Here is a 25,459-nt window from a genome sequence, read left to right as displayed (position 1 = left end):
TCCAGGAAGACACCCTCCAACAAGCCAGCAGGAGGGTCGGGAGTCAGAAAGCACGGGAAGCTGTCCTCCCTCGCCCAGGCCCCAGAGCCGCGTGTGTGCATTTCCACTGGAAGACACTGGCCAGCACTGCACGTCTGACGTGCTATTTCCTGCGCCCAACAGTGCCAGCAGCAGGCTGGAGAACACCTGCTCACTTCACTCGCAGGTGCTTGTGGGGCGGCCTCCGTCACTGACGCACTCCTGAGCACCCAGAGGCGCTGACAGCACTGTCCATGCACATGACAGCCCTGGGAGAACAGCAGCAGCTGACGAGGGCGGCCGTGAACCAGGGCTCAGGAGCGTGAGACCAGGAAAAACGTTCCCACGCAGCCGGGAACCCTTGGGGGCGGCTGCCCACGGTGCCTGCCACCCACAGCAGGACAGCTCTCACGCCTGGGGGCACCGGTGCTGCTGGGCTCTGTCGTCCCCCTCCTGCAGGCTCAGCTCAACCCAAACCCCGACACCTCGCGGCCCAAGCGTGTCACAGGCAGGCGTCTGCCACCAGACTTCCCTAAACCCCTACACATGCAGCTGTTTAAGTCCTAGAAAACTAAGTAACATTTGGAATTCAGATCTCAGTAGCCATACGTGGTTCATGGCTGTCAGAGACAGATCCAGAACATTCTGTCATCACAGAATGTCCTGTCTCTGGGAAGTGTGCACCTAGGATTCACTCCAGTAACCACAGCTTATCTCTAAGGGTAGCTATGTGTGCGTATAGATTTTCTTTTCCTTAAGGTTTTTAAATATAATGGAGTCTAGGCTGATAAAATCCACATACCAGAAATGACCAGAGTTCTCAGATTTACTACAAAGAAAAAAACAAAACTCTGAGGTTCTGGCAAATAGCTCGACTGAAAGGAACTGTGAGAGACTGCTCTCAGCCACAGGGCGGCCCCCATCTCCGCACGTACCTGAAACAGTCCAGCACTGACCCGAGCACATCATCCGCCAGCTCGCGGGGGAGCCTTCCAGCCACCCGGCCAATTCTGAAAGGGAAGCAGCACTTCATCAGCACCGCCAGCTGTCACGAGGGTCGCGCTCGAAGAGCCACCATCCCAAGCGATTTCCTTCCCTCCAGAGCACAGGAAAGCACAGGCTGAGCCAGAGCTAGCCTGGCACACGCTCGGCTCCACAGGCCTTCTGGGCCACACAGAGCCCAGGAGGCCGACACAACACACATATGGGTAGCTCTGAGAAGGACTGACACAAAGCGGCAGGTAGCCCGTCACTGATGTCATGAGCGCCCTCCAGGCCCTCCCATCAGGCCTTGACCTGGGACCCGCTTGCTGATGGAGACCCAACCGGGAAGGTCCTGGCCAAGGCCCCCAGGAGGAGCCCTCGCTCCCAGCCCAGCCCACTGCACCGGCCCGGACTTTGGGCTCAGAAGTCGGTGGGCGCTCATGTGTCTGCATGGAAGCCTAGGACGCCTGGCTGGAAAGGAGCCCCCCGCCCCAGCACCTTCACCTCGTTTTTCTTTTCTCCACAACAGAGGACTCGCTGACGCCTTCCACTCTATTCTTTACTTTGTCCCCCCAGTACCCACACCCACGGCCAGCTCTGCCTGCTGTGCTGGAGACCTGGCCTCGCTGGGTGGGCTGCCTTCTCTGGGGGGCCCTCTGCAGGCCGCCTGTCAGGGTAACAGGATGGGCACTAGCCCCCCCCAGCCCCGGGGCTCCAGCCACAAATGAGGCTGTGGACGCCACCTGCTGCATCGGTGGGGCAGGTGGGGTCGTAGTGCCCACAATCCTGCCTGCTCTAGACAGACAGGTGGATGAGGGGGCCTCATATCAACCTCAGTGATTACTCTGAAAATTAGGACGCCAAGTAATAAATGTACATTAGCAAGTCACAAACCTTTTAAAGCTCTCTAGGCCACGGGCAGCGCTCAGAGGCCACGAGGCACTGAGTGAGTGAGGCTCAGCCCACCCCCACGCCCGCCCCCACTCAGCAAGAGGCGGGCACCTACCCTTTGGCCGCAGACCAGCGCACGATCGTGTCCTTGTCCTTCAGCCCGACCAGCAGCTGCTCTGGAGGAACACAGGGAGGCGGGGCTGTGAGCCCCGCTGCCACTTCCCCACTCAGCTGCCCGGGAGCCCGCCCTGCACTTCTCTCACAGTGCCACGAAGGGAACTGCAACTCTGATCACGAGCAGAGAGCGTTTCCCCTGGTTGTAAATCATCATTTAAGACAATCTGGGCCGTTGTTCCTAAGCAACAGACCACCGGCAGAGCGGCCATGCGGGAAGCACCGGGAAGGAGGGCTGGAGTCACCAGTGACCTCAACCAGCTGAGGAAGGCTCCCCAAGAAACACAGAGGCTCTATGCATGCACGGGGTCTTGAACACGGACAGACTTCAGGAAAAGCCACGCAAAGACCAGAAGGAAGTTGGGGAGGTGGCAGAGGCCGCACGTCAAGGGCCTTGCAAGCCCAGTGGGTGGGGAACCTCGACAGAGGCTCCAGGTATGCGCGCTGTGACAGGGCAGTGGCAGCAGGTGTCAGAAAACCTACTGTAAGGGGAGAGCAAGGGAGCACGGGAGGCCAGACGCCGTCCTTCACCACAGTTCAATGCCAGAGGGTGAGCCCACGGGAGTAGGGAGCAGAGGACCCAACTAGGAGGGGCCAGAGGTGTGCCATGTGCTGGGGCCTGGTCCACGGCAGGGTCGGAGAGCAGGCAAGGAATGTAGGGCCCATGGCAGCCAAGCTCACTGCCAGCTCTGCGCCTCTGTGAGTGCAGAGCTCTGCAGGCTGGAGGCTGGGAGGACCCAGCAGGGGGTGGGCGGCCCGTGGGGAAGCCGAGGGAAGAATGCACCAGGCGAGGCAGGGGGGAAGGCACTGGGAAGGGGATTGACATGGCGGGCCAACAGAGCGGAGAAGGTCCGAGTCATGCACCCCAACAGCCGTGGGCGTGGATGTCCATGGTAGGCCAGGGCCACGTGCTCACTGAACAGCAAGGACGGTCACGTGATGTGGGAAGGTCGTGGTGCAGCCAACAAAACGCACCTCAGAGCCCCCGCCCAAAGCACCTGCATGGAACCAGAGCCTTTCCCGCCATGCGAGAGGCCCGGTGCACAGGCCACGCACCTATCACACTCTCCACCTCCTCGGGGACGTCGTAGCCCTCCTCGCTGTCGGGAGTCTCGGCCTGTGTCCTGGGCTCCCTCGGAGTCCGGGTGCAGAGCTGCAGGTTAGCAGCCAGGGAGCGGCATCCACGCTGGTACCTGCACGGGGCACATGTGACCTCAGCCTGCAGCCACAGCTCGGAAACAAGCAGACAAGCAATCTTGACCACTGAAATCAACAACAGTGTCGCCTGAAATCGTAAAGGATGCATGCGGAAATGCCATGTGTTTAGAGACACGATGGAAAGGTAGAAAACAGGATTCACGGTCGTCAGCAGAAACTGCCAAGACAAGACAACGACCTACGGTAATTAGCCAAAGGACACAGACAGGAACTCCAGGCCACTCAGAAATCTTCCCATGCTGTCATGTCTGCACAGTGGGAAGGTAGGTGACAAAGCAGGGCAGTCAGTGTATCTGGCACAAGCTGTGGGGCGGGCACAGGCCTTGTCCTTATTCTCAGTGGGTGGCATCTTCCTTGCGCTCTGCCTCCTGGCCCCAGGGAGCACAGAGCCACCTCCCAGCTCGTCCTCTGCCGGCCCCCCCAGATCCAGGCCTCTGAACCACTCCAAGCAGAGGCCATCAGCATCGCCCCCCAGCACAGGCTGGCTCGGCTCCTGAATCGCTCTCTGCCTCAGTTTCCCCACCTGTAGAACGATGTCCTACCCAGAGGGCTACGACGGACGGCTGAGGCATGTGCACACAGCACTTAGAGCAGGGCCTTTCCTTCTGGAAGTTGCGTGAGCCGCGCTGCAGGTCAAGCACACATGGGCCTGGCTGAGCATGGCCGGGACAGGCAAGGAGCACAACAGGTGCCCACGCCCAGCTATAGAGTGGATGCTGCGGGCTGCAGCCGGAGGTCCACTCCAGACCCCAGGACTCGAATACCAGCTCGGACACACCTGTGGCCCAGAACGACCCATTCTCTCTCTACGCCTGTTTCCAACCCCGTAAAACAAGGACAGTGGCAGGCAGTCCCCTGAGGCCCCCACCCCCTGGCGTATGTAACTCCTTCCTCCAGGTACAGCCAGGCCCTGTGACTCCCTCCTGTGGGGATGGAGCCCTGAGATGAGCCAGAAGATGTGGCTTCTATCCCGCTGCCCATCCTCTGATGGCTGCCCTATGGAGAGGCCCCAGGCAAGCAACTCTGGAGGCCTCAGCAAACAGCCAGCGAGAAACGGGCCTGGCAACAGTGACAGGCGTGGAGCACCAGGCCAGAGGACCCTGCTGGCCACACCCACATTCCTCACGCACAGAGACGGCCAGGCGTCACTGAAAACGACTGTTTTAAACCGCTAACCCCCTAAGTGCTGTTACATGGCTGTGATGCTGTGATTCGTAATAAGACACATACGTTGTGTCTTTCTCCATTCCTGGAGTAAGCTGTCTTCTGCTACGTCAAGGAGGTGACTTTTGGAAAGCCCCTAAGGACAGGGCTGCTTGCCAGGGGAACCAACCCTGTGATCTGTGTTGAAACCTTCAGTCCCACCCTGTGACCTCCAACCTCTGACCTCCAACTTCCGGGAAAGGGAAAGGGGCTGGAGGCTGAAGGATCGCCAGCGGCGTGTCTGTCACGAGGCTTCCAGAAGCACACAAGGATTGGTCTGGACAGCGTCCAGGCTGGCGGCACATCACGGGCTGGGTGGGTGGCGCCCGCAGAGGTCACGGAGCTCCGTGGCCTCCCCACACCGCGCCCTGCGCCTCTCTTCCATCTGCTGTCCCCGAGTTCGGTCCTTTTCAAATGAGCTGGGGACCTAGTGAATGACACGTCTCCGAGTTCTGGGAGCCACTCAAACAAATTAATCGAACCCAAGGAGGGGTCGTGGGAACCTCCGACCTAGAGCCAGTGGGTCAAGCACAGGTGACAATGACGTGGACTTGAGACTGGCACCAAAGGGGCAGGTGGTCCTGTGGGATGACCCTTAACCGTGGGGTCTGACGCTGTCTCCAGGTAGAGTGTCAGGGCTGAGCTGTAGAACACCTGCTGGTGTCACAGAATTGCTTGGGGGGGGGGACACATCGGAGGTGGTCTCAGAGTGGGAGCAACAGACGGAGCAGCGAACAGGGTGAACACCACCGGCCATCACAGAAGCCGTCAGGTCACACAGCAGCCAGCACAGCCCCTCACGAGTAACAGGCACACACATCCACTACGTCACAGGAAGGACTCACTGTATGGTCAGTGACCAGACACCAGCCGAGACTGTAAGGACGACAGACTTCAGGCTGCCATCAGACTTACCTTCAGCCACAAACAACCACAAAACATGGACGAAAACTATAAGCCGACCGCTGGCAGGCACAAGATGACAAACAAGACAGGGCTGCAACCCCTCAGAGCAGGGAGACCCCAGGTGCAACCCACCTTCACCTCTGCTCACTCCCAAAAGGTACTTTCTAAAATAGAGCCCCAGCAGAGAGCGGCAGCTGCGCCGGGGGGGAGGAGACAGCGTCCGTGACTACTGAGATGGTCAGCATTTGGGGACAGATAAGGAATCCCGATATCCTGCATGAAAATCTTGCTGGATCCTTGGGTGTCCCTAAGATGTGTGAGCAGGACAAGGCCCAGAGAGCAACTGGGAGCTGAGCAGAGTTCAAGGGTCATGTAATGTTGCGGAGTCACTGAGATGTGGGCCCAGCAAGAGGGGCTGGCGGCCACGCGGCAGGAGTGAGGCACACGTTCATGACATGGAGTGACAGGAGTGACATGCAGAGGAAGGCTGCATGTCAGGAGGACCCGCCTCACGAGGCAGGGCAGGCACTGCCAGCGAGTGACCGGCCTGCCAGAGAGGCTGATACTCTTACGGGGAAGACAACCTAGAAGAAAACAATGCTCAATATGTAACAAGAATATAACAGGGAAGACAAAACGAGAAAAAACACAAAAGCAAGAAAAGATGGAAGAGAGAAAACAAACGGCAAGAAGACAGACTCACCCCCAACCACATTAATAATTACATTGAATGGACGCAGAAACACACTGAACAAGATTGTGAGGCTCAATATTTTCCTTCCCAAGTAAATGTTTATAGCACTTGTGATGGTTACTTTATGTGTCAGCTTGCCTGCATCACAGAGTGCCCAGACAGTTGGTCAAACGGTACTCTGGCTGTGTCTGTGAGGGTGTTTTTGGATGAGAGTCACATTTAAATCAGTAGATGGAGTGAAACCGCCTGCCCTCCCCAGCGGGGGTGGGCCTCGTCCAATCAGTTGAAGGCCTGGAGAGCACAAAGTCTGACTCTTGCCCATCAGGACAGGGGGTGCTTCCTGCCTTCAGACTCAAACTGAAGCATGGGTTCCCCCAGTCGAACCTGCAGCCTTCTGACAGGAAGCACACCATCAGCTCTCCTGGGCCTCCAGCTCAGACTCACTTGCCAGACGTTGGCACCCGCCAGCCTACAGTCACGTGAGCCACTTCTTACAAGAAGCCTCTACACACACTCACCCCATCCCCCACCCCCATTCATTCTGTTTCTCTAGAGAACCCTAATTCAGTACCAAACATTAAATTTCTATGGCATTTTAGAAACTAACCACTGACATTCTTGCAGAACTCCCAGAAGGTATTTCACTAAAACATAGCACACTTCTCTAGAATTGGCTACAAGTGGAGACAAAGGCTGAGCTGAACTTTGGACAAAGAACTCTTCCAAAACCACAGATTAATACTTGAACTAAAGCTGAAGACTGTTAAAAACACAGGCCCAGCAATGCAGAGGAGTCTGCTTCTGTGGGCACCACGCGCTCAGCAGCCAGCTGTTAACGACAGCAGACCCCCCAGACCACGGTTCCCATCAGCGGGCAGATGCAGCTTCACTTTCGGAATAAACCTGAAGACGAGCTCTTCTCTCTGAAAGAACCTGGGATTCAGATGTACCCTTGATCCAATGGAGTTTCCCAACGCGAGCCCAAACCAGTGAAGTCGTACTTTATTTTACGTAACATTTTATGAACATCACACAAAATGCACAACAAGCTTTTCTTGTCGTCACCCCAGCTCCAGTTACTCTAACTGGAAGATGCAGGGTCAGAGAAAACCAAAACTGTTCCTTTTGATATCAGAAACATGCTTGAGACTAAGGAAAACGACAGCAGAGGACACTGTACCTGTCCGTCAGGCCGCCATGCCCGTGGCACGGGCATAGCAGCCCAACACCAGCACCACTAGGGAGCCCAGGTCACGCCCAGTCTACCAACCTCCACTGGGCCAGTCGGGGTTTCAGGAAGGTCAGGCCCAGCCGCTGTGCAAGCTTCACCCCGAGTTTCCGGAGCAGGGTCTGGCTGCTGTTGGGGAGCCTACAGGCGTCCAGGCGCTGGAGGACAGTGGCAGCTGAAACAACAGCACACTCAGCTCAGTTTGCAGGAGAGATTTCACACACCTTTGCAGTGCACTGTCTGTGACGTCTACAGCACAACCACAGCCAATTCCCCAGGCCCCTACACAGCACCCCAACCCGGTCCATGAAGCCCTTCAACCGTGTCAGGTACCAAGTGTGCTGGGGTTGAGCGGGTCACCTTCCTCCCTGCAAAGGGACACAGCGGCTGGCAGAACACAGGGGTCGAGAGAGAGGGACAGGGGTTCTCAGGAGAGAGGGACGGGGGTTCTCAGGAGGGACGGTGGTTCTCAGGAGAGACGGACGGTGGTTCTCAGGAGAGAGGGAAGGGGGTCCTCAGAAGGGACGGACGGGGTTCTAGCACCCACGTGGCGGGTAAAAGATGCTAATGATTATCAAAGGCTACGCCAGCGGAGCTGGGGTTTGTGCTGCGTTGTGTCTTTGAGTCACGCGGCATCGTGGAAACATAGGTGTATGAGGTTGGGTGGGGGGTTCTCCACAGGCAGGAAATGCTGCTGGAGTATTTGGAGGAGTGAGGGGCGTTGGGAGGGCCCGAGCCAGCACAGCACACAGGGCAGCATTTCATGTGACAGACAAGGAGGGTGGGTTTCAACACCAGTTGTATCAGCACTGAAATCATTTCCTGAAAGACGCCTGCAGCATGCGCTAACGAGTCCTAGGGCAGGTGTGCAGAGAGGGCAGCGCTGCTCATTCTCTCAGGTGTGGGACTGACACCCAGGACATGTCTCAGAACCACAACGGCACAGGAGCAGTGGGACACGGGTGTCTGGTGGGGTGAGGACAGCCGCGGGACAATGCCATGAGCCAAAAACCTGAGGCCTGTGACAGAAACAGGGGCTCGCCGTACCCTTCTCTTCCATTATACATGTCTGAAGTTTTCCAGGATGAAAACTATTTTTAAAAATCAAACTCTGGGACAGCCGTTTGCTCAGCTGGTTAGAGCGCAGTGCTCATAACACCAGCATCGCCGGTTTGATTCCCACATGGGCCAGTGAGCTGCGCCCCCCACAACTAGATTGAGAACAACGACTCGACTTGGAGCTGATGGGTCCTGGGATAACACACTGTTCCCCAATATCCCCCAATTAAAAAACAATTATTTTAAAAAAAAAAGCTCTACTGTTCAAATCCGATTCCTACATCTTCTAGAACACAGAAGTTCCTCTCGTTCCAGGCAGTAAACCTGTCTGTGGCAAGAATCACTGTACTTGTTTTTACAAATTGAGCTTTGATCTAAAATTAAGAGAATGAGGTAAAAGGGCAAAAAATGCAGCCTCGCTACAGGAGGAGCACCCAGGAAGCAAGGCGGAGACTCCAGGCTGCATCCACATCACCAAGTGCGCAGAATCCAGACTGAGCATCAAGGACCAGACCCCCACACGGGCCTAAAATCAGATTATTGAAACACACGCACACATACGAAAGTAACGAAGAAACCAGAGAACGGTGAGTGTCCAAACACAACCTCTCAAGGACACACTCACGTCACACCCACCCACGCCCATCGTGAACCTTACCGTATGGTAAACAGTCTTCACGCTTTCCATGCTTGAATATTTGTGCCTAAAAAAACAAACAAAAAAAAACCCTCTATTACATTGTTGCAAATTCAATTACAAATTTAAAGCAAATTATTGCTTCTTCCAAAACTTTTCTCCTCAACACTCTCCACCAAATATCGAGAACAGTTCGCATCCATGACCCAGGAGGAAATTACAGAGCCTAGAAAGGCAACCCTCCAGCAGGGCACCATGAACGGGTGCCGCTCGCTGACGGAGGCGTCACAGTGGCCATGTGCCCCCATGGGAGCTAAGGGCACCAGCCTCTCAGGAGAGGCAGTGCTGTCGCGGGACTTCTGGATAACCTGTGCATAAATAAAGACATCAAAGGACCAGCGTGTGACAGACAATGTGTCCCACACAAAGGTGAGGAGCTCCGGGACTGGTCGCTTGAGTCTCACCCATCCCCAGTGGCAAAGGAGAGGCCCTCCGGCTTCTCGCACATTCGCCTCCTCCTGTGGGGTCACCTGGGCCCAGGAGACCAACACCCACAGGCGTCCTGGCATGAGCCTAAGTGACTGGGAAGCAGAGGGAAGGGCCGGCCAGAGCGCCCCAGACTCCTGGTATCACGTGCTCACCAGCCCAGCCACCACACTTCTCATGGAAGCAGATGACACGAGCCACTGACAGCCACTGTTGAAAGCACACACTTCACAGAAGCAGCTGCACTGTGTAGGGGTCACAAGACACCCGCCACAGCCCAGGAGGTGACGGCACTGTCTGTCATTAGAAACCAGCACAGCACAGGGTGCAAACAAAACGACCTTCTGGGCACTCATTCTGGACAGCCGCCCCTTTTGATTGCTAACCTCTCCACAGGCAGAGCAGCTTCCCCTCCCCAGGGCATGTCCCCCAGCCAGTGAGTCACAGCTGTCAGCTGCTAGGTGCAGGAGAGGCTGGTCTGAGCTCCCTGAAGTACCAGCAAGTCAAGGCCAAGAACGGAAGCCCCACCCAGGCCCCGCACCACACCAGCCCTGGGCGCCCCTCAGGGTGCCCGAGAACTCCGGAGAGGTGCGTGCGCCGGCACCTCAGGAGGACACACCAACGAGCAGACAGGACAGAGCTGGGGCACAGGGAGCCGCCCCATTCTGCACCCCACCTCAAGTCTTATCCCAGGGCTGAGAAGCAGCACCAGGCCCCATCATGACAGTCAGGCCACACACAAAGGGACAAAAGATGAACAGAAAGGACCATCAGCACCAACAACAGCTCCAGGCTGGACGCTGCGTAGGGGTTGGCCCGCAGCCTCGCCTGTGTGTGAGCCTAGCCAGGGCCACACCTCCCATGCAAGGCAGCAAAGGGGACATGCTCTGGTCCTCGTGTGGCACTTCACCGGGAACTCCCAAGCTGCCCCAGGGCATTCCCACTGTTCAGAGGGAAAGAGCCTTCCCACCACCCGTCTGTCGACTTGCAAAAATAAGTGAGGGGCCTCTCGAAGGGCCTGCCACCCCTCACCCTCCAGGAAGAAACAGTGAGCAGACACTGGACAAGGAGCCCTGGGAAGTATTGCCCGGGCTGTGCCCCCAACCAGGCACCTCCAAGGGGGCAACCAGCCAGACCCAGGCACCTCCAGCCCCAGAAGCAAGACCGCTCGTCTCCTCTCAGACGTGTGCCTGACGACTGCACATACCCAGGGGCCACTTCCACCCCTCTGAGTGGGCACCCCAAACCCTGGGCTTCTCTGTGTGCCGTGAGACAGGCGGAGCTCAAAGGAAGGGGAGGCAGCGCGGACGCAGAGCTGAGCCCACTGATGGGCTCCACAGCCACGGCCTGGGCAGGAGCCCGCGAGGGAAGCCAGGAGGCTGGGCTCACACCTTGCCGCTCACCCTCTCCCGGGGACACCTCTGGAGGCTGCCTACTGTGTCTGTCCTGGTCCCTTTGTCACCCGGCTCTCCCGAGTGACACCACTGAAGGACACAGGGCATGGCTGCAGGTGACAGCCGAGGGGCTGGGTCCGCCTCCCAGACCCTGGGGCAGGCAGATGGAGGACACCAGGTGAGCCCCAAACCTGGAGTGGAGGGCCAGGTCTGGGACACACCTCAGAGCCTCCGCCACGCAGCCCAGCCCGTGCCAGCACGCAGTGCCTAGCATCCTCGTCTGCTGCATGGGCAGGGGAGGAGGGAGAAGCGACATGACAACATGCACTCTGGACATATGCCATGTCCACGGAGAGAGACCTGGAATCAAAGGTCAAGGGGGAATCGGGAGAGACGCCCACTGCCCGGGACAGAGCCTGAGGGACACTGCATTAAAGGGAAGAGAAGGGTGAGGGCAGCCAGGTACCATGCCCCGCAGAATGCAGCCGCAGGGTGGGTGGAAGCTGCAAGACGCCACCCCCACGGCCTGCAGAGGGGGCCACGGCCAGGCGCCTGCAGCTCTTGCCCAGCCCAGCAGCAGTGCTCTGGCATCTGAGAGGCTAGGGCAGCCTGTGCCCCACAAGGCCCCTGCCCTCCAAGCGTGGGCCCGGCGAGGCCGCCTGCGAGCACCTGTCCAGCAGGACGCGGTGCCTCGTCACACAGCAGGTGCACAAACCGGCTGCTGGTGGAATTAAAGGTGTGCCATCAGCACACAGGTTGCAACAAGACTCACGCCACCCCCGGGCGGCCTGCCCCACGTAACATGCTGAGTTACGAGAAATTAAACTAGTGTCAGAGTTGGCTGCTAGGCGTCTTTATTCAAACCCTCGGGGGCTGATGGGGCCTCTTTCACCTGAATGTGACAAGAGCACAGAACCACACAGGCAGTCTGAGGAAGTCAACACTCAAGTGCTGACACTTCTCCCAGAGCCCTGCCCCAGGCAGAGCTGGGACTACAGGCCCAAGTGGGACAACGTGTGCTCTGGCCGCCCTGGCCCTCAGGTGAAACGCAGGGTGCTGGCCTCCAAAGAACCCGAACAGAAGAGAAGCAGAGCCTGTGTGAAAGGTTTCGGATAATCAAGTGGCTTTTCATCTTCAAAGAGCGGACATTCACTAATTAGCCTTCATGCCACCCTCTGAGGTAAGAGGTGTGTTATTTCCCTTCCACAGAGGCAGAGAAGGGCGCACCTCTGCCTGGGGTCACAGGTGTTGCTACAGCGTCCCTAGGCTGGGGACTGGCCCACTTAGATCCCATCCTTGGGAAGCAGGGGTCCCGGCCTGGGCACCAGACTATCCGCGACCTAAGCTCCCCAGAGGCCAGGGGCCTTGCTCCTCACACGGGCGCTGGATGGCCTGTCGCTCACCTGGTCTCAGTGGGGTTGTTGGCCACTATTTCTCCTCTAACAACACAACCCTTTAGTCACTGATGAAACAAAGTCCACTGTGATTCTAACAGCTGGTAAACAAGAGCATTTTGCTGCCACTGGTGACACTCCCGCCACCCCCACCCCCGCCATCGACCCCCTGAGCTGCAGACGCCAGGCCCACGTCCTCACGTTCAGTACTTGTTTCCCCTCCTGAATGCCTCAGTCTGCATTAATCCTAACGCTTACAGGACTAACCCAAAGGGTGTTGAAACTGGACCGAGGGGCCAGTGCTGACCCTGCCCAACACTTGCTTCCCTCCCAGAGTTAACAACTGTCGCTGCAAGAGGAGCACACTTCCAGGGAAGGGAAAACCAGCTCCCAGTTTCGATGGAACTTGTCACGAGTTCACCTGTTTCGCCCAGCCCACACTAATGAACAGGTGGATGAAGGGAAGCCAAGTGCATCAAAAGAAACAGAGGAAACCCTCCAGCACAGGCTGCCTGCGAGTCCCGTCACGCCCCACGGACGCCCCGCGAACGCCCCGCCCTGCGGTGCAGGTCTGACGGGCTCCTGGTGAAACCGCTCCCCACTCTCCCCACTCGCCCTCCCGCCCGGGGCGGGGGACAGCGCCCAGCTTGGCTTCCCCTGCCCAGGTGGCAGCAGCAATCAGACCAAATTGCTCCCCCAGTGAAGGAAAGGAAACCAGACAGGCCCCAGGCTTTCTGAGCAAACACTGGCTTCCGAGGGCCCTGGAAAGGATGCAAACCGGCCAGCACTGCTTTGCAGCAGTTTTTCATTCACGCCCGGGATGGTGGCTGCTGAGGGCTGACCTCTCGGATGGCCCTCGGGTGCGGCCCACACACCGCCCAGCACCCGCGCGGAGGGTGCTCCTCACACCTCTGCCAACAAGTGGTGAGGCAAAGGCTGGGCTTCTTTAAGCCTCTGCAAAATCTTGTTAAAATCTTGTCATTCCTCGGGAGGAAGAGGGAACAGGAGCCCGCCCCTCCTGGTGGGGAACACGGAGACACCCACAGAGGGGGCACTGCCCCACTCCTGGCTGCTCCCTCCACGGGCAGCAGAACGGGCAGCCATCAGGGCCTCTTGCTGGTGGCCTGAGCAAGGGCCCACCGCTGTGCATCCCGCCGGCAGGTGCCTGGGGCCCAGCTGCCCTGACAGGAACCAGCAGTGGCCCCTAGAGAGTGGCTTCTGGGCCAGGTGGGGAGCTGCAGAGACCCCAGGAGCCTGTCTAGAATGCAGACTCCTGACTGGTGAGCAAGGGCAAGTGTGCCTGCCCCCGTGAGGCAGCGCCCACTCTCGGCCCCGGCCACCACCATGACTGACAGGCTCCCGCTACGTTTTGCCAGCCCTCTCACCGGTTCTCCAGGACCTAAGACTTCTCAAAACTTAAGAATCCACTCAAACCAAACCTTCCAATAAACCACGTCAATGCCATCCACCATCCTTCATCAGAGTCACTGACACATAAATCCAGCCCCCCAGGGGCCACGCAACGATAGCCGTGGGCCCACCTGCATACCCTCCCTGCAATCCACACGGGGAAGCCTTGCCCTGACTGCCTTGCTTCCGTCACAGCAATGACACCCAAGAGTCCAGTGACACCCCGTGTAAGCACCACCCCACAGCCAGCTGGAACCAGGCCCCCGAGGGCACGCTGTATGCCTGCACAGGTTGCTACCCCAGGTTCCAGCAACGCGACAAGACCTCAGGAGCAAAAAAATATTTAAATTATTGTCAATTTTTTTCAAAAAAACTATTGTTATATACCCAAAGGAACTGAAAGTCGATGCTCAAAACTACAGCTTACACACCCAAATTCAGACTGGCATTATCTGTGGTAGGAAGAGCGCCCAGGAATGGAGGACTACTCGGCCACGAGAGGAATGCCTTACTGACACTATGATGTGGGTGAGCCTCGGGGACACGATCCTGAGTGAGGAGCCAGACACACAAGGCCACATGCGCATGACCCCATGTATAGGAACCGTCCAGAAGGGGCAAATCCAGAGACAGGAAGCAGGATAGCAGCTGCCAGGGGCTAGGGAGGGGCTGGGAGTGAGTGCTGATGGGTGTGAGGTTTCCTCAGGGGCCATGAAAGAATCTAGAGTTAGACAGTGACGGTGGCACAGCCTCATGCATTTACAAAATGACCACTCAATTGTACACTGTAAGAGGCTGAATTATTCATGGTACCTGGTTACACAATGGTTTCTTTAAGACAGAGAAAACAGCACAGTCACTCACAGAATGGAAGGAGGAAGCATGTAAAACATGTTACCTCGAGGGACTATGGGAATCCTAAAATGTTCTATTTTTCCAGGTTTCTTTTTACAATATTTTGAAACGTTCTTATCACTGAACGGTAATCCCTCCTGAAGACAACGCAACATGAATGGAAAGAAACAGATGCCAGGCTGTCACTCCCTCAGTGCCCAGAGCGATGAGGGGCAAATGGCTTTCCTGGAGGGGCCTGCCCACTGCCCTGGGGGTCACACCGCCAGCCGCTCTGCTCCAGCCCTCACAGCCTCCCACACGTCAGCGAGACCTGCACAGGAAACGAATGCTGATGGGACAACACCCGAGACGATGACATCACACTGAGTCACGGGCCCAAAGGCCCCTTCTCAGCGCAGCCCACAGGGTCTGCTTGCCCAAAAGTGGGCCGATGGCCTCTGAGCTTCCCGGACGAGGACTGGCCCACTGCAATGACAAGCGCGAGGCTGCGGGTGGTCGCCCCCCAGGGGAGGCCTGGTGTAGGCAGCCGCCCGCCCTCTTCTGCGGAGCATAAAGGAGACCGTTCCTCCTCGTTGGCACCAGAAAAGGCAGAGCCACAGACGAGCAGAGCAGGAGGCCGGGAAAGGATGGGTGCCGGGTCTGTGTTTAACCCAGTTGTTACAAACACCCTGAGTATCTGCACAAAATCAAACCTCAAGTCACCTGCCTGGTTTCATTAGAGCCGGTCCCCATAATTACTCTGGAACACAGGTGAGCAGAAGCCAGAGGAGGACACGCCCCTGCCTGCCTGCCCGGCAGGCCCAGCTCCATGGGCACCACTGCCCCCTGGTGGCCACATGCAAGGCCAGATCAGCCCGTCTTCACTAAAGCAGGAGGCCCTCGGTGACAAGCCAAGGCGCCCGGCAGGTCACCCTGAGGGCCACTCCCCCTGAGGGCCACTCCCCCTGAGGGCCACTCCCCCTGAGGGCCACTCCCCCTGAGGGCCACTCCCCCTGAGGGCCACGCCCCTGAGGGCCACGCCCCCTGAGGGCCACTCCCCCTGAGGGCCACGCCCCTGAGGGCCACGCCCCTGGGGGCCACGCCCCCTGAGGGCCACGCCCCCTGAGGGCCACGCCCCCTGAGGGCCACGCTCCCCGAGGGCCACGCTCCCCGAGGGCCACTCCAGAGCAGCAGCAAAGACGCGCTCACGTCCTGCTGAAGCCGACCCTACTACTTCCGACTCCGAGTAACCGCAAGTCGATCTGCTGCCACAAGCGGCGGACAGCCGCCCGCTCCCCCCGCAGGGTTTACCAGGGCCTGCAGCGTGCCGTCCATGGCGATGACCCCCTCGATGGTCTGGAAGGAGGAGCGGGCCAAAGTGCACAGGCTCCAGTCCAGGAAACCCGCCATCTTCTTCTCTTTGACATCAGGCCGCGTGACAAACCTGCCAGAAGGGAACAAACAGGAAGGTCACAGCTCAACCCAGGCGCCAACTGGCGAGAACTCACGCTTCCCAGCCCACCACATCCTGTCAAGATGAGCGTCCAATCTGGGACGCGTGTCCTCTGCACTACGCGTGACATCCTCCCTCCAGGGCAGACGTCCTACAACACTCCCCGATATAAGAAATGAAGACACTAACACAAGTGTGGCCCTCGAGTGGCGCTTCCCCACCATGACCTCTCTGAGGTCACACGCAGGCCCCACGGCCCCATCTGCTCTCTCTCCAGGCCCCATTCACCACAAGACCACATTGACTTGTCCCACCCCTGCCCGGGAACCCCCAAGGCCCACTCCTCAGCCCCTCCCGCCTCCTGGGGATGCCAGGCCCCCACAAGCAGGGCCTGGCCGGGCAACAGGCCCGCGTCGGTCCCTCATCCTCCATGGGCCACCCTCCCCGTGCAGAGGTCTGGCTGGTATCCATGGCCCCACAACCCAGGCGTCCCTGGCCGCTCAGACGGGGTGTATGGCTTCCACAGGCCCTCCTGTGTGGCTGGGCTGGGCTGGCAGCCACCCTCTGGCTCCCACAGCACAGCCTGGGCGCTTTGTCCCTCCCCAGCCAGCCCACATGCCCACCCCCAGCTCTGACTCAGTGGCTCAGGCTGAGCCCCTGCCCTCCCGGGGGAGCTTGCATCCTGGGGCAGAAACACAGGAAACAAGCAAATAACATGGAGGAAACAGCTAAGTAAGGGGAGGTGGGAGGGGTGCAGCCTGCGAGGTACACAGACGAGCCCCCAGCGGGACGTGGGACCAGAGGACGGCCACAAAGCTGCCGCAAACTGCAAGGACCTGACTGAACCCTGGGAAGGCTCGGCCCGACCAGTGGGAGCAAGCCCGTGTCAGACGTGCTATCCCCAATTCATACGGAACCACACACGTTCCCCCAGCCTTCCAGGTTGTGTCCTGTCACTAACCTGGAATTGTCCTGGCCCTACTTCTGAGATAACCTCCCTGCGGGAATGTTTCCTGCTCTGGAACTCAGGGTTAGGGGGCCCTCTGTGTGACCATCACAACTGTCCGCGTGGCTCCTGTGGGGCTCGGCACACAGTGCTGGGAACACCTATCCTTCCCCGTTGCCTCTGCTCGACTTCAAGCTTCCTGAGGACGGACCGTCTGACTCACCGTTGGAGCCCTCACACTATAAAGAAGCGCACGGAATGCACTCTGCACACTCGGGAGGAGAAAGACGACGACGTTCAGGGAACAGCTGGGACTTCAGCACTGCAGTCTGATCTTCCGAAACGACTGAGCGCCACAAGGATAAATGTAAATCCCTGTTGTTGAAGTAACTAAGGCAGCTCAGGCAACTGTGATAGTTTTTGCTCATCTTGTCAACTTACTGACCTTATCTAGTTCATTCTTTGTCACCAGTGGGATTGAATCACTATCTCTTTTTGGGGGGTGTGGGGGGAGAACAAATATTTATGTTCAAATTGAATCAACTTAATTTTGAAATAAATTTGAAATTGAACATTATAAGGAATGGCTTAAAACTATGTAACCATCACAGTGGACTATTATGTAGCTCTAACGTCATCATTCGACATTCAGGGGAATGGCTCACCCTGTGGCTGCCTATTGTATACTCTAGACATATGACGAACGCACTCCAGACAATGACCAGCGTATCCTGTAGAGCTGAGGGTCCACATAGCAGGGTGGCGGGCGGGCTCCCTGTGCTTTCACGTCCCAATCTCCCTCTATCACCACAACCCCAGGGGACAGGGGACCTGACCAGCATCAGCCATCCCCTGTTTCTACCACACTCCTGGACAAGCAGAAGACAGGGCCCCTCATGGCCGTCACCCACCCACCAGCAGAGGCTCTGCTTCCGCTGGGGACAGTCTGAGGACACCTTTCAGCTCTGGAATCACTATCTTGTATGGAACTACCCTAAGGGCACCAAAGGCAGCAGGTACCTGTGGCCTTACTAGAAGTACTTGTAGTTGATGCACCGGATGAGTAATTTAAAAACAGAAATCAAATTTCCTGTTGTCATAGAAAACCCCACTATCTCCTCTGCCCACACAGGCCAGGAGCCTCCTGCGGGGGAGAGGGGGAGAGGGGAGGAGAGGGGGAGAGGGGAGGAGAGGGGGAGAGGGGAGGAGAGGGGGAGAGGGGAGGAGAGGGGGAGAGGGGAGGAGAGGGGGAGAGGGGAGGAGAGGGGGAGAGGGGAGGAGAGGGGGAGAGGGGGGGAGAGGGGGAGAGGGGAGGAGAGGGGGAGAGGGGAGGAGAGGGGGAGAGGGGAGGAGAGGGGGAGAGGGGGAAGGGGGGAGAGGGGCGGAGGGGGGGAGAGGGGAGGGGGGAGGGGGGAGGGGGAGGGGGAGGGGGAGAGAGACACGGCCCCTCCCTTCCGCCTGGAAGCCCCGCCCAGTTCCAGAAGCTCAGCGACAGCTGTGGAACCAGAGTGAGGCTTCCATCTCAGGAAAAAGGAGGCGAGCACAGGCTCCAAGACTGTCCTCTTGCCCCCACCTGAGATCGCCAGTCACCAAGCGTTTTTATCTAACTTCAGGATGCTCGTGACAAAGGCACAGTCACGTGCCTCCCCCAGGCGTGGGGGGAATCGCACCCAGCCTGTACCTCGGGGCCTTACCTACGTGGACAACAGGTTGTAGTCCCCATAGCAATGTCCTGGACCCCGTTTAAAGCCCTTTGATTCTGGGGGCCGCAGGATGAGGGCCAGCGACCTGACCCTCGGCCTGATCTGTGATCTCGGCCCACTGGCCAGAGACAGCAACACTCACAGGACACTGTGTGCAGGCCTGGTGCCCACGGGGGCTGCCCCCCGACAGGTGAGGGCACAGGCCCAGAGCGCCCACAGAGCTGGCGGACCACACAGCCCAGCCCTCCCACCTCCCACTCCTCGGGAGAACTCCAAGCATCGTGTGGCATCCTGCCAAAGCCTAAGCCGCTGGAACCTTCGCCTCCGGTCAAGCCCCTCCCCTCTGCACCGAGGATCCTGGCATGGGCCAAGCATACAGGTCAGCCGATATCCCTTCCTGAGCAGTCCCGCACCGTGAGTTTCCAGATTCAGGTAAAAACCTAAGGCTCCTTTGAACGAGTTCAGTGGGTTGTTTTGTATTTTTCTCATAAAGAAGTATATATGTTTACTGCAGAGGTCCAAAAGCACAGATAAGCAAAAATGGAAAAAATATCTACCCTGTAGATAAGACACAGTTACACAAACTAGACTGGCTACACACTTCGGTCCTTGAATCCTCTGCTTCCATCCCTTTTCGGAGAAATTCCATCCCAGGCATCATCTCTTCACTATGGACTCAGCAAATGGGCAGGGATTCTAGAGGGCCACTGTCCTCTTGGGGATGGAAGTCGCACAGCACGGCTCAGAAAGAGCAGCAGAGCCTAAACTACAGAACGAGACCTGTCAGAGGGACAAAGGACACCCGGCTAAACATTCGGGGACTGATGGCCACTCCCCACACTCCTTGGTAGTTACCACAGCCGCCTGACTCAGCAACGCAGTCGAGGAGCGAAACAGGACAGGTGGAGGACACGCCCTGCCCCACGTAAGCATTTACTGTAGCATAAATTAGTGGAAATAGTCACCAAATGGTGCTAGAACTAGTTTCCTGTTGGGGGAATCTACTGTATGCCCTCCAGCAAAAGAAATTCCAAATGGGTTAATAACTGCATATTAAACAATAAAAAGGTAGAAAAATGTAATCACTATTTGTAAAATCTCTAACAGGGTAAGACGTCAAGCTTAAAAGTAAAAATAACTAAAGAAAAGGAAAAAATTGTTTCGACATAAAAATTAAAACTTTTGGTCAAAGAAGACAGACAGTAAAAGGCCACCAACCACCTGGGGGACGAAGACCCACGTGCAGGTCAGCGTCCTGTACGCAGAGAAAGCTGAGGCTGCAGGAGCGGCAAAGGCACCCAGGAAGGGAGGGCATCGCGAGTCAGGGCAAGAAGGGGTGTGATGGCTGCTGAAGCCCCAGCTCTCAGAGGACCCAGACGCAGGGGGGCAGCCGGTGGGAATGCGAAGCTAAGTGACAAAGTGACAAAGCAGGACGCTAACACGGCGAGATTCTAAGGTACACACTGAACACAGAAAAAGACAAAAGATACAGCATGAGTTTTGTGCACTACAAATGTGTGGGGTTTTTTCTAGTTTTCTATGATCCAAAATTTCACCTTCTCTACATGAAACACACCTTGCTTTTATGATGAGACAAAAACGTCTGCTTTTAAAATGAACGTGATCACTGAGGTCAAGTGAAACTAGGGTCAAGGCCTCGTTTCCACTGAGTTCTATAGAGGAACACCTGAATGCAAGCGTCTGGGCGTCAGCATGACGTCAGGACGGAGGAGAGAGAATGCAGCCTCGGGAAGGTTCGGCTACTAACAGAGCGGGTGCAGGCGCAGCAGGCAGGACGACGGCGGCCTGGGGCCGCGTGCACGCGCAACACGGGCAGGCAGCTGAGGACCAGGACCGCTCGGATAGCTCCACACCCAGGGCCTTCCTAGACGGAGCCGCCAGCACACTGAGCAGACACACGGGCTAGGAGGAGGGCTGACCTAGAAGCGCTCAGACGTCTGCCACTCAGCGCTTCTGCCCAGCACAGAACCGGCTGCAGGGGCTGCCTGGCAACAGCGGGAGCCGCGGAAGCATTTTTAACGCGCTGCAAACGGGAAGCGACCACAAGGAACGCTACCCGCGTCCACCACCAGAGGGCGACGGAGAGCCCCGCCAGTGGCTGAGCTCACACAGGTCACCTGTCCCTTGGCCACTGCAGGGCTCTGGCTGCCACCTTGACTAGAGGGCATAAGAGGGGGCATGAAGGCTTAGGGTTTCACCTCCTGGGCCCCCACATACTCAGCATCTCTCTGCCAAACCATCGGTCTTTCTGGTAATGAGAAACAATAAATAAGACAGGTGTTTTTCATTTAACAAACCTGGAAAACATTAGTAAGACCAAACACACGGTTGGTAAATATGGGGAAATGGGGCTTCCAACGTATTCCATCTTTCCAGTAACTGCATTTAAAACTCCTAAAATGCTTGTTCTGCTTCTAGGAAGTCGTCCCTAAGCATCAACCAGAATGGTCCAATTTATGCAAAATGCTCGTGATGCGCCTGATTCACTACCAGGGGGCAGGGCAGTGGTCCACGTGTCCAGCAGGAGGCTGGGGGCAGAAACGCCCACAGCGCCATCATGTCTGGGAAGAAGAGTGAAGGAAGGCCCTGCAAACACACCTGACTCCACACGCCCCACACTGGGCAGCACAGAGTCAACAGCAGCTCCACCGGGGGATGACAAACTGAGTTTTATATTGTACCTTATACTCTCCTCTTCAAAAACACACATTTCTTTCTCAATTACAAAGAACCCCATGCTTCTCATCCTTGTAGAAACCATGCCTGTCAGGTCGGTCCCCCCAGGGGACGCATCTGAGGCAGCTCCCGTGTGTCCCTGTCATGCAGGGTGTCATGTGGTGTCTCAGCTCCCACTTCCCACATAAGAACGCAGGACACGGTGAGGCCAAAAAGGAACACCCACGGAGCCACAGACAGGGGAGTCACACCACTATATTCTCGCTGGCGGCTGGGTTGGAGACACAGGAAGCAGGAGCCACACGATCCGCAAACCACCGTCCACTTCTCTGCCAACCAACCTCACTTGCTAACTGCAATCCGCACTTGCTACGTCAGCCACCCTCCTCTTGCTAGCCCCCATTTGCTGCTAGCGTAGCCACAGCAGTTATATTAGTGGCCAATGGGTCACTGGTTACAGCTGACAGCCACCTAGCCACAGCTGACGGCCATCCCACAGTTGATGGCCATTTACTACCCGAGCCAACACCTTTCCACGTGAGGCTGAGAGCCTGGAAGCTGCACTCCTGGCTCTGTCCCCACAGCCCATCCTCACTGCGAGTAGCAGCTTCTCACGTCCAGGCTCTGCCCTGTGGTCCCGCAAACATCTCATCCAAGCCCTCAACTCCCCTAGAAACTAGGTGTTTCTCCTCCCCCTTTGTGCAAGGTCATAGCTGCCACCCAAGCATGAGGCGACCCAGAGCCCATGAAGGTGGTGTCCGTTCCCCAAACTCCAAAGGTTTTCAGAGCCAACTTTCAACTTTTACGAATGGAGATGGAACCATAAAAGCCAAACTTTCTAATTCATTTACTCTATATCCATATTTTAAACCATGTCGTACAAAAGGTTAATTTAGAAAAACTGCTTCCTTCCACCCTCACATCCCCGGACGTTTTCTCAGCTGTCCCGGGCCCGGGCGTTACTCAGAGACTCCAGGCCCGCTGCTGCCTGGGCCATCCCACTATCCTCACCTGTCTGAGGCACACCCTGTTTTGCAGTTAACCCAGAAAGTCTGGGGTTTTCATCCCAAACCACAATGCCCCCCATCACAGCTCACGCGCTCCACAACCCATAGTGTGAACCGCTTTCTAAGTGACTTTTAAAGGCTCCTCTAACAGCCAGCACCCAAAGCTGAGCTCATGCCCCTGGGGGAACTGCTACACCTAACCTAAATCCACACTCTGCTCAGTTGAGGGCCTGTCAGGTGACCTCCCTGAGCCCCAACCCAGAGAGAGTGATCTTTGAGCCCCAGCCCGGCGTCAGGCACCCTGTGAGCCCCCAGCCCGGAGTCTGGTCACCTGTGAGCCCCCAGCTCGGCGTCAGGTCACCTGTGAGTCCCCAGCCCGGCATCAGGTAACCTGTGAGCCCCCAGCCCGGCATCAGGTCACCTGTGAGCCCCCAGCCCGGCGTCAGGTCACCTGTGAGCCCCCAGCCCGGCGTCAGGTCACCTGTGAGCCCCCAGCCCGGCGTCAGGTCACCTGTGATCTCCTAACCAACACTATCTGTGGTCACATTAGGTTCCGGGGTGTCCTGCACCCCAGAGCTGGTGCTCCCACAGAGAAAGTGACAGAGCACTGAGGGGAGTAGGCACGACTTCCTCAGGCCTCTGAACCCGCACCCTTTTCTGAGCACAACACAGACACGTGGTTCACACGTCAAAGGCCTCAGCACATGCAGTCGCACACCACTTGCAGGGCTGCAGTGCGCTAGCCGGGCACTTACTTGGACACGAGGATAGCAGCTGCATCCCGGGCCTTGTCACTGACAACCAAGTAGGACTGCAAGAAAGGACAAAGGACAGGCGCCGTTACACGCAGTACAAATCTCAGGGACCCGCTCGGCTGGCCAGACCCACACTCAGCAGCTTCCCGAGAGCCCAGCTCACGGAGCCTGCAGCCAGAGGTCACACTCCAAAGCGCACGCACCAGTCCTAAGCCTGAGCCAGCGGCCACAGCTGCCCAGGTACGTCCGAAGCCTACTGCACTGTGGTCACGCCCCTTGAAACACACATTAGTTAAAACAGCAGAAAAATGAAATGTGTATGTGTTGCCCAACTGTAACAGACCCAGTGTCCACAGAGCACTCTTGGGGCCCGTCGGCAACTAGTGTCAGAACCATCAGGAGGGCCCCCCTCACACAGTAGAGGACCTGTGTTAGTACGAAAGGCTGGCATCCCTTAGGAGGCCCGCCTCAAGAGGTTTCGCATTCTCAACCAACTTTTCCCCAAATGATACTTAAAAGGTCTTTAATTCTGGGCCAGCTTTCTGGACAAGCACAAACACAGGGCCAAAACTTTAGAAACACGCTGCCTCTCTCGGAGTAATCCCACTTGGGGACAAGCACACACAGGGGATATAAAGGTGATTGTCACCACACTCCTTCTAACAGGCACAGCTAGAAACACACTAAAATGTCACCCATAAGAGAATTCAGGGCACAGTGGAGCACCTTTTCCCTTAAAGATTAGGAGGGAGACCTCCGCTTCCTAACACGTGAATTCAGGACGTAGTGCCCGCGTGGGGCAAGCATCCGCAGCCAAACTGCCAGGGCCCAAGTCTGGAGCCACCGTTTGTGAGAAAACGAACGCGCTAAGTTACTTGTCTTTACACCTGCTGTCTCTTCCGCAAACAGAGGAGACAAACAGGGAGCTGCCTCACTGGCAGCCTCAAAGGCCTGATATGTGAAGAGTGGTTAGAACAGTGTCTTGCACACAGCGGCACTGAGAGCCTGCCGTGTGTGTGGCAGGCAGATTCAATGACTGTAGTCCCTCTCTTGGGACTTGCACGGTGACCTGCACTAACCAAAAGGACATGGCAGGCGTGGGATGTCACTTCCGTGACCTGTTAGCAGACCCTTATTATTTGCCAGAATAAGCTGCCATGTTGGGGGGCCCACGTGGCAAGAAACGGCCAGCAAAGAACTGCCCTGAGGCGCTGATTTCTGCCAACAACCAAGAGAACTTGGACGTGGACCCTGCCTCGGGGAACCTTGCTGGCAGCCTGGGGAGACCCTGGGAGGAGGCAGAGCAAAGCCAGGCCAGACTCCTGACCCACTGACACTGTGAGATGACAAATGTGTGCTAAGCTGCTCAAGTTCACAGCAATGGATACCTGGTACAATGCTCTGTTTATACCCACAATATTCACATCAGGAGAAGCTGGAATAACACGTACGACTGGCATCTCGGGCACCAGAATTGGAGAGACTTTAACATCTTTGTTGCTTCTCTTTATGTTCTAGTTTTCCTACAATGGTCATGTATAATTTACATAATGTTGAAAGTTAAATTAAAACTAAATTAAGGGGCCGGCCCGGTGGCTCAGGCAGTTAGAGCTCCATGCTCCTAACTCCGAAGGCTGCCAGTTCAATTCCCACATGGGCCAGTGGGCTCTCAGCCACAAGGTTGCCAGTTCTGACTCCTCGAGTCCCGCAAGGGATGGTGGGCTCTGCCCCATGCAACTAAGGTTGAACACGGCACCTTGAGCTGAGCTGCCTCCCGAATGGCTCAATTGGTTGGAGCGCATCCTCTCAACCACAAGGTTGCCAGTTCGACTCCCGCAAGGGATGGTGGGCTGCGCCCCCTGCAACTAGCAATGGCAACCGGACCTGGAGCTCAGCTGCGCCCTCCACAACTAAGACTGAAAGGACAACTTGAAGCTGAACGGCACCCTCCACAACTAAGATTAAAACGACAACAACTTGACTAGGAAAAAAAAAAAGTCCTGGAAGTACACACTGTTCCCCAATAAAATCCTGTTCCCCTTACCCAATAAAATCTTTAAAAAAATAAAATAAAATAAAAACTAAATTAAAAACGGACCTTTATTTTCTCTTACCACTGGCCTCTGAAACCTCTTATGTCATGATTATGCTTAAGAGTCTTTGCAATATCTACAAGGAAACAAGATTTGCCAAAGTAATTCATCCTGACCCTGTATGAATTACCACAATTTCAAAACAGATTATGAAATGCAATTCTATGTCACCGAAAAACAGTAACAGCAGTTGAAGAGACACATAAACGTCCAAGTGTACCTAATTAAACTCTACACGCCAGCACGAAAGAGAGCCATGACCAGCAGGAACCGTC

General features: G+C 56.7%; 1 protein-coding gene across 1 annotated transcript in view; it reads right to left on the bottom strand.

Annotated features, from left to right (window-relative positions):
- Window positions 1–25,459, bottom strand: part of TBCD (tubulin folding cofactor D) — a 135,282-nt gene that overhangs the window by 103,672 nt on the left and 6,151 nt on the right. The window contains exons 6-12 of the mRNA XM_074319596.2: window positions 23,092–23,147; window positions 15,842–15,974; window positions 9,034–9,079; window positions 7,359–7,491; window positions 3,124–3,260; window positions 2,009–2,069; window positions 954–1,028 (exon numbers count right to left, since the gene is read on the bottom strand). Of these exons, the coding sequence (XP_074175697.2) occupies window positions 954–1,028; window positions 2,009–2,069; window positions 3,124–3,260; window positions 7,359–7,491; window positions 9,034–9,079; window positions 15,842–15,974; window positions 23,092–23,147 (641 nt within the window). The remainder of the gene's footprint in view (window positions 1–953; window positions 1,029–2,008; window positions 2,070–3,123; window positions 3,261–7,358; window positions 7,492–9,033; window positions 9,080–15,841; window positions 15,975–23,091; window positions 23,148–25,459) is intronic.

Source organism: Rhinolophus sinicus, chromosome 12 (assembly GCF_057876585.1).
Source record: "Rhinolophus sinicus isolate RSI-liver-muscle chromosome 12, RSI-T2T, whole genome shotgun sequence".
Taxonomy (NCBI): Eukaryota; Metazoa; Chordata; class Mammalia; order Chiroptera; family Rhinolophidae; genus Rhinolophus; species Rhinolophus sinicus.
Note: the sequence above shows the minus strand (reverse complement) of the source record. Positions and strands in the feature narration are given on the sequence as shown.